The following is an 8,516-nucleotide window of genomic DNA, read 5'->3' as shown; positions in this document are numbered from 1 at the left end:
CAACCTGTTAATTTATATCAGGGCAACCCTGCAGGGCCATAATACTGTCATTATTCCATACTTTAACTGAGCATTCTTGGGGCTTCTCCTTTTGCAGGAGCCTCTGATATGTAGGCCGAAGGTAAACCACATTATGATCAGATGCCCCTAATGGTGGGAGCAATGATGAAGAGTAGGCGTTTTTGACAGTTCCATAACATAGGTCAAAATTTATTTTTCCTGGAGGGACAGTCAACATACTGATATGTGTGCAAGCTCTTTTTCACAGGAAAGTTAATAAAATCTCCTAAAACAAACTTAGGGGCATCAGGAGACAGTAGATCGAGCTTTGTTGGAATGATTGAAAATAATGTCCAGTGCTTTATCAAAATTTGCCTTTGGGTGTGTATATTTGCAACAGTAAAAAATAGCTGAGGGAACTCTGGGCAGATAGAAGGCCCAAAGGGAGACACATAGCAGTTCAATATCAGGGGTACACAAATTCTCTCTCACCAGCACTGTACGACACCACTCGTCCTGGATGAGTACAGACCCCGCCCCCACAGGTCTTCCTCGTGGACACTACTTCAGCAATTAGCATTAAGTTTTGCATCAGTAGAAACCCGGTAGTATATCGTATCCCCCTGAACTGAAAACGCACCAGACTGGATATGTACCGTGAATACATTTCGCTTTGAAACCAAATCTTCCGTGATCATCTGGTCTGTCAGCTCCTGACTCTGATGAATGAAATCTGACTCCTGCTGCTGGTCTGTGCGGCGACACTCGTTCGGCTCATGCAGTATTGAGCAGACGCGTTGTTTTTAATTGTAGTGTTTGTTCTCTAACTGAACAAAATGGATTTTATTACTATAAAAAATCTAAATGACGGTGGGAGTGGCCTCATAGGGCAGCGAAGCAAGTGCATTCTGGGAGTTGTCTTTGAGAAAAGCCAGAAAACTTATTTTTGGCTCATATGGATGGGTCTAGAAGGCACCAACTTCTAAAATAATTTAACATTTCTACTACATAAATTACCCAATTTAAATACACATTCATCTTTCCAGCGGTGAAGTACCCCTTTAAGTTACGACTAGTAGAGCCAGGTGTATTAAACGCTAAAACAGCTTGTCATAATACGGTCCTAGTCAAAAATCCATTTGAAATAAGTATGTAAACTACATAGACATCTTTAAATTAGATTTGACAAATTAACTGTATGGGGCCATAAACCTGAAGGGTTTTATGCTATACCATGGCGGAAACAAGCTTCCATAGCTTGCCATTCAATTATCACAAATATTTACTTCAATTTCCTTCTAGAGTAGAGGGCGTTCCCATCAGCACAGGAAAAAACACAAAACAGTACTTTCCAAATCTTTTATTTAAAGAGTACAAATCGATGTCTACTTAGACTTCTGGCTCTGTGCCTGTGCCTTTAGTACTTTGACGACGATCTTCTGCTCCTCAATGAGGAAAGCTCGCTTGATCCTGAAAAGTGATGCAGATAGATGTGGGTCAATTGCTCATAGAATGCGTTAAACTCAACAGTTAACTTAGAGCATACCTAAATTAACAGTTCTCCAATTAATGAAAACTGTCATTATTTACTTGTATTATGTCTTTATATCGTTTTCCAACAGATTAGATTTTCCATTCACCTCATTTTTACAGAGTACAATACAGAGCCAATGAAATCCAAACAAAGATTTCATTGGCTCTGTACTGTTCAACCAAAACTTAAAATGAGTTTTATGGTGCATTTGCATCGTTTTTGAACCTTTAAAAAAGCTTCTGTTCCCATTATAAATCACATGGAAGTGCAATCATAACTTTAGAAATCTCCTTTTGTGCTTTAGAATAAACAAACAAATCTGTATTGTACAAACAATGTTTAGATTAACTATACTTTTATGAGATGAGCTATCCCTTTATTAATCCCCCATCCCAATCTACGCATTTACAAATAACGCAATGATCTCAGTCAGTTACCTGTCTCGTACACACTTGGCACACATGGACCCACCATAAGCTCGGCTGACATGCTTCTTGGTTTTTGAGAGTCTCATGAGAACCTGGGGCCTCACAGCACGGATCTATTGAGGAAAATTGAGGAACATTAGAACATGGGTTCAATCACGTGTTCAGATGGGTCAAGTTCAACAGCATCTTCAAATGACCTATTCGGTAATCAAATCTGATGCAGCTATTAGGGTTGTGGTACAACATAAGGCTGCACGATATATATCGTTATAGTATCTATATCTCGATGTTCGCAATATCTGCGACAGTCACGTAGCAGGATTTTACAGCTGGAGTTACACCTGATCTTGACTAAGTTTGCGTGTGCATTCGCAGCCTTTTGCTTTGTGCAAATGGAAGTTGTAATATTGTGTGTTTATATTTTGTAGGCCTATCTATTTCTGATATCTCATAACATTCATTTGGTTAATTAACGTGGTAGTAAAGCGCACTAGTGTTCAGCTTCAGCGCACGCTGCTCCAACAGCAATGCACAAGTTATAAAGACTATGATTGGGATCGTCATAATAAAGACAACAACATTGTAAATGTTGTGGATTATTTGGGTTTAGTTGTTTCATTGCGCTGCTCCAGGAAGAGCGTGTCCACAACATGTCACCCATTTTGAACATGAATATCACCTTAGTTCAAGTACATTTTTATATATATATATATATATACACACTTTATGAATCGGCGAGAATAGTTTGTGCGCAAAAAACCCCTAAATAACGACTTCTATAGTGATGACGATTTCAAAACACGGCCTCATGAAGCTTCGAAGCGTTATGAATCAGTGAGTCGAATCGGTTCGAGTCGAGTCGTTTCGGATCGCGTGTCAAACCGCCAAACTGCTGAAATTTGGCGATCCAAACTGTTCATTCGACTCACTGATTCATAACGCTTCGAAGCTTCATGAGGCTGTGTTTTGAAATCGGCATCACTATTTAAGTCGTTATTTAGGGTTTTTTTGCGCACAAAAACTATTCTCGCCGATTCATAAAGTTATTGTAGAACCACTGTAGTGAGATGGACTTTGTAACGACGTCTTTAGTACCTTTTAAGGGTCTTGAGAGTGAACCGTGCATTGTGCCAATGGAGGCCTTTCAGAGCCATCAGATTTCAACTAAAATATCTTCATTTGTGTTCCGAAGACGAGGTCTTATGGGTGTCAAACGACATGAGGGTAAGTAATTAATGACAGAATTTTCATTTTTGGGTGAACTAACCCTTTAAGCTCACAAAAAAAAATTTTTTAGGGGAAAATTCTTGTTAATTTTAAACATTTTTAAAGAATAATTTCATAAAGATTAACTTGAAGTGACAACCATAAGTTAATATTTAAAGTCTGTTTATAAAGTATCTACATAGACGTTTAATGTGGATGAGCTTAAAGAGAGCACACCGAGCTTTATTGGAACAGCAAACCTTTTTTTAAACTAATAATTATTATTAAATTAAATTTAAAAGGACAATTTTGGAAAATAAATAATCTAGGTCATGTAATAAGTTCATACATATTTTAATATGAACAGCTACTATTGAAAATATCTATGAAATTACTTTCTTATTGATGTCACACTGAAGCTGTGATTTTCATAGTAGTGCACCCTTTAAGCTCCCCTTACAATAATATGAAGTATTTAAAAATTTCAGCAGTGTAAAACCACAGAACATCAATGAACTGTAAATTTATAATATAATGAATTTAAAAGTACAAAGCCTGTGAAGTAATATATTAGTGTAGCACACAAGCTTATACCAGGGTTCCTACACAATTTTCATTTCAAAATTCCATACTTTTCCAGACTCGAATTTCCAGACTTCCCTACAGATTTTTCTGACCATATTTAACTTGTTCTGATAAATTGTTTTCAAATTCAACTGCTAACAAGTGTTACATTCTAAAGATTTAGTATTGTAGCTAGACAGGAAGTAAGGTGGGAGAGAGAGGGGGGCGGGATTGGGAAAATTCCATGAGGCAGGACTCGAACTCGGGTCTCCCGAAGCACAACAGCACTACATGGCGACGCAATTACCCACAATGCTATCGGCACCGACAAGTATGTTACACTCTGAGTCAAAACCTCTATGTAGGCTATCTAATATTTAGAAATCCTATATTAAAATATTGCCTTTTGTGACCTTAACGATCAAAATGCTAAATCAGTCACAATTTTTTTTAAAGGGTTATTAATTTACCCAAAAATGAAATTTCTATTATAATATACTTACCCTCATGTCATTCTAAACTAATAAGACTTGTGTTAATCTTGGAAATCTTGGACACATGAAGATATTTAAAGGATTAGTTCACCTTAAAATGAAAATGTCCTAATCATTTACTCACCCCAATGCCATCCAAAATGGCAACCAACTCAGTTGGTTGCTCAAAAACTTAATTTATCTTTCACTGAAGAAAGTAAGGCATGGATATGTTGGATGGCATTGAGGTGAGTAAATGATTAGGACATTTTCATTTAGTCATTAACTAGTCCTTTAATAAAGGGACTAAAACATCTCAGATTTAAAATATAAAAAAATATTAATATAATAAAGTCTTATGGTTTTGAAAGACATGGGGGTGAATAAATGACATTCATTTTGTGTGTACTATTCCTTTAAGAACTCCACCATCGACTCTGTTTTATCCTCAAACCCAACTTGCTTTCTCAAACTACAAAGTGCTGTGTTAACCACTGTTGAACTGTGAAAAGGAAGGAACACACAGGTCTGACCTTTACTGCCATAGCTAGGCTGCAAGTTTTTCATTCATTGAAAAAAACGATTGTGTATATATTTATTATATACATTTAGAAATTATTAATTTTATATTTAGAAAATGAAATAGGGACAATAGTCTGGAAACATAAATAATTTTCCATACTCGGATTTATTTTTTCCATACTTTTCCAGACCTGGAAATTACTCAAATTAAATTCCATACTTTTCCAAACCCCGTAGGAACCCTGGGACAATTTCATTGGGGTGAACAAGTCCTTTAATAAAGGGACTGAAATCTCTCAGATTTAAAATATTAAAAATGTTAATATAATAAAGTCTTATGGTTTTGAAAGACATGGGGGTGAATAAATGACTTTCATTTTGGGTGTACTATTCCTTTAAGAACTCCACCATCGACTCTGTTTTATCCTCAAACCCAACTTGCTTTCTCAAACTACAAAGTGCTGTGTTAACCACTGTTGAACTGTGAAAAGGAAGGAACACACAGGTCTGACCTTTACTGCCATAGCTAGGCTACAAGTTTTTCATTCATTGAAAAAAAACGATTGAGTATATATTACATATATTTAAAAATTCTTAGTTTTATATTTAGAAAATGAAATAGGGACAATAGTCTGGAAACATAAATATTTGTCCATACTCTGATTTATTTTTTCCATACTTTTCCAGACCTGGAAATTACTCAAATCAAATTCCATACTTTTCCAAACCCCGTAGGAACCCTGACTGTATTACTAACAGGGATGGGTATTGTTAAGGTTAACGGTATTACTACACTTGCAGATACTGCTTATCGATCCGGTATTTTAACGGTATTCTTATCGGTTCTTTTTATTATACTGTATTTTTTTTATTTTTTAATGAAAAAAAAACTACATAATTAAGAACATAATTAACATGGCTTTATAATCTGAAAAGTAAAATATCTATAGCAAAATAAACAGCAATATTTGAACAAAAAACATCTATTTGTAAATGGACCAGTGTGCAGGCATTCAGAAGGTCTGCTAACATTAATATGACTTAGAAAGAACAAACCTACAAAGAAATCTAACAAAGTAATGAAATGTAAAAAAACTGCATAGTTTTCACTGTATAAATTGATAGATTAATGCTTATAAAAGCTAAAGTTATTAATTCAAGAGATGTGAATATTTGCCTTTTGTTCGATTCGAATGAATGGCTCAATCGTCAGCAGGTTTATTAGACGCTGCCATCCTTAAGACTGAATGCAGAACTAATAATATCATTCTATTTCTCCAAACTATTTACGCCCATTTAAGATATAAACTGTTAAAGTAACTACTCTCCAACTTAGTCATTTTGGCACAGGCTATTTGTCGTTTATTTGATGGTTTAGATGCACACGAAGCCTAAATTATAAAGTGCAAGTCAGTCCATTTCGCAGCACACACATAAGCCGCCTTGAAGTTGGAAACAGCGTCTCTTGCGCGGATTATTGTGCATTTAATAGCTCTTTATTATCAAACATCCCGCAGTTTACAACAATCACTGATTCTGACGATAAGTTTAGGTTTAGGGAGAAATGACAGCGCGAGGCTGTGAAGGGAAGGATGTCGCGCTCGACAGAACACGGCTATAGGAATAGTTAAACCTCATATCATTTTAATTCTTGGAAACCGATATCGAAAATAAAATTAGATTAATATCACAGCACATCCCTAAAATTTAAGCAGACTAAACTTTTGTGTTGTTATCTTGGCCATTGTCACTCATTAGAGGGTTAGTTCACCGAAAAATGAAAATTCTGTCATTAATTACTTACCCTCATGTCGTTCGACACCCGTAAAGTCCAAAGTCCATCTCACTACAGTGGTTCTAAATTAACTAATGTCGTTTGACACCCATAAGACCTCGTCTTCGGAACACAAATGAAGATATTTTAGTTGAAATCTGATGGCTCTGAAAGGCCTCCATTGGCTCAATGGCACGTTACACTCTCAAGACCCTTAAAAGGTACTAAAGACGTCGTTACAAAGTCCATCTCACTACAGTGGTTCTAAATTAACTTTATGAATCGGCGACAATAGTTTGTGCGCAAAAAACGCCTAAATAACGACTTGCATAGTGATGACGATTTCAAAACACGGCTTCATGAGGCCGTGTTTTGAAATCGTCATCACTATGCAAGTCGTTATTTAGGGTTTTTTTGCGCACAAAAACTATTGTCGCCGATTCATAAAGTTAATTTAGAACCACTGTAGTGAGATGGACTTTGTAACGACGTCTTTAGTACCTTTTAAGGGTCTTGAGAGTGTAACGTGCCATTGAGCCAATGGAGGCCTTTCAGAGCCATCAGATTTCAACTAAAATATCTTCATTTCTGTTCCGAAGATGAACGGAGGTCTGACGGGTGTCAAACGACATGAGGGTAAGTAATTAATGACAGAATTTTCATTTTTGGTTGAACTAACCCTTTAACACCTCAAGACTTTTCCGCCCTGGTATCAGAAGAAAAACAATATGGAGTTGAGTTAGAACTTTTACAATAGTAATACATTGGAGGTGATGCCAAATACTTTACAGAATAGCTTTAAACTGATGGGACAAATAGTATGTCGTCTCTACAACATAGCAGTATACAATACAACAAGAGCTGAAAAAAAAAAAAAATTCAACACTGCTCTCAACCAGGCAAGTTTATCCAATGGTCTCCATTCTCAAACACTTCATCACTGTACTCATGCACACATGAAATAACTGTACACAGTGCATCACTTACACCACGTAGTCTACCGGGGCAGATTCCACATGCTGACTTAGGTGCCTTGCCAGTCTTCTTGGTATACAGGTATACAATGCGGTTACCTGGAGTACGGGACCTAAGTGACATGATACAGTCCTTAAGTACAGCTTTTGACGTTTGCATAAGACACTATATTCGGTGCATGTTGAAGATCTGTTTGCACCAATGTAGGAATCATACTCACAGTCTAGTCTTGTTTGAAGCTGTGTTGTAGGAAAGCCTACGGCGGTAAGTCAGGCGCTGCACCATCTTGACCTGAAAAATTATAGGATCGTTACGTCTGTATGAGATGTCAAAGCCTGTGTATAGTTCCGGCTCAATAGCGGAATAAGCCTAATTTAGCGGCTAAGCTAATTCTAAGAAACTCTAAAATCGTTGTTTGATGCGTTCGTGTTTGTAAGGAACGTGAATGATAGCTTCAGAGTAAACATAAGCAGTAACAAAAATTCCGTTATAGAGACTATTAATTTACTTAATATGGCAAAGGTATTTTCTGTTAGACTGTGAACTACAAGTATAACTCTAAATATCATATATTTGATCTTCAGAAACCGCAGATGACGATGGATATTTGAATCATATTTGAAGCGCAAAGACAATCCGCCTTACCTCGAATCGCTGCAGACGGAAGAGGAAGAACAAGAAGCGGGGGTGAAAGTTCAAAATCTGCCCGCAACGGAAATAATACGTTTGCATAGAGCAAAATAAAAGCAGTTACTTTTTTTACAGTCTATGCCTTGTACATTGTTCTAAATATTATAATAAATATTCTATAAAATAGTGTAAATATTTTTGTAATCATTGTAATCAACTTTACTAAAAAAAAGTAACTCACTGAAACCAGGCAATACACTGATGACAGTATTAAAGAAAAGGCTTCAAGACTTTTAATATCTTTGTGAGCGCCACAAAGAATATGCTATTTTTAATTATTAATGTACTTTATTTTACAGATTTTATTCTTCTGTATTTTAATTTGCCCTTGCATTTTTTCGTTTGTCTTG

At 36.2% G+C, this 8,516-nt stretch overlaps 1 protein-coding gene across 1 annotated transcript; it reads right to left on the bottom strand.

The window, feature by feature from the left end:
* Positions 1 to 1,345: 1,345 nt before the first annotated feature.
* On the bottom strand, positions 1,346 to 8,147 carry rpl34 (ribosomal protein L34). The gene is made up of 5 exons (XM_079841637.1): positions 8,122 to 8,147; positions 7,697 to 7,767; positions 7,489 to 7,588; positions 1,972 to 2,075; positions 1,346 to 1,470 (listed from the first exon to the last, which is right to left on the bottom strand). The coding sequence occupies exons 2-5, from the start codon at positions 7,759 to 7,761 to the stop codon at positions 1,386 to 1,388; spliced, it is 354 nt and encodes a 117-aa protein (XP_079697763.1). The 5' UTR covers positions 7,762 to 7,767; positions 8,122 to 8,147; the 3' UTR covers positions 1,346 to 1,385.
* Between the last annotated feature and the right edge of the window lie 369 nt (positions 8,148 to 8,516).

The sequence above is a fragment of the Gobio gobio genome (assembly GCF_949357685.1).
Source record: "Gobio gobio genome assembly, chromosome: 2".
Lineage (NCBI taxonomy): Eukaryota > Metazoa > Chordata > Actinopteri > Cypriniformes > Gobionidae > Gobio > Gobio gobio.
The sequence above is the reverse complement of the archived record's forward strand: the minus strand, read 5'-3'. Positions and strand labels throughout refer to the sequence as shown.

What these genes read in the sequence shown, in the direction of transcription:
- rpl34 (XM_079841637.1), bottom strand. Translation starts at nt 7,761, where the DNA reads ATGGTGCAGCGCCTGACTTACCGCCGTAGGCTTTCCTACAACACAGCT. An exon ending in GCTTCAAACAAGACTAGACT is followed by an intron (nt 7,589 to 7,696) that starts GTGAGTATGATT and finishes CATGTCACTTAG; the next exon opens with GTCCCGTACTCCAGGTAACC. An exon ending in GCCAAGTGTGTACGAGACAG is followed by an intron (nt 1,471 to 1,971) that starts GTAACTGACTGA and finishes ATCACTTTTCAG; the next exon opens with GATCAAGCGAGCTTTCCTCA.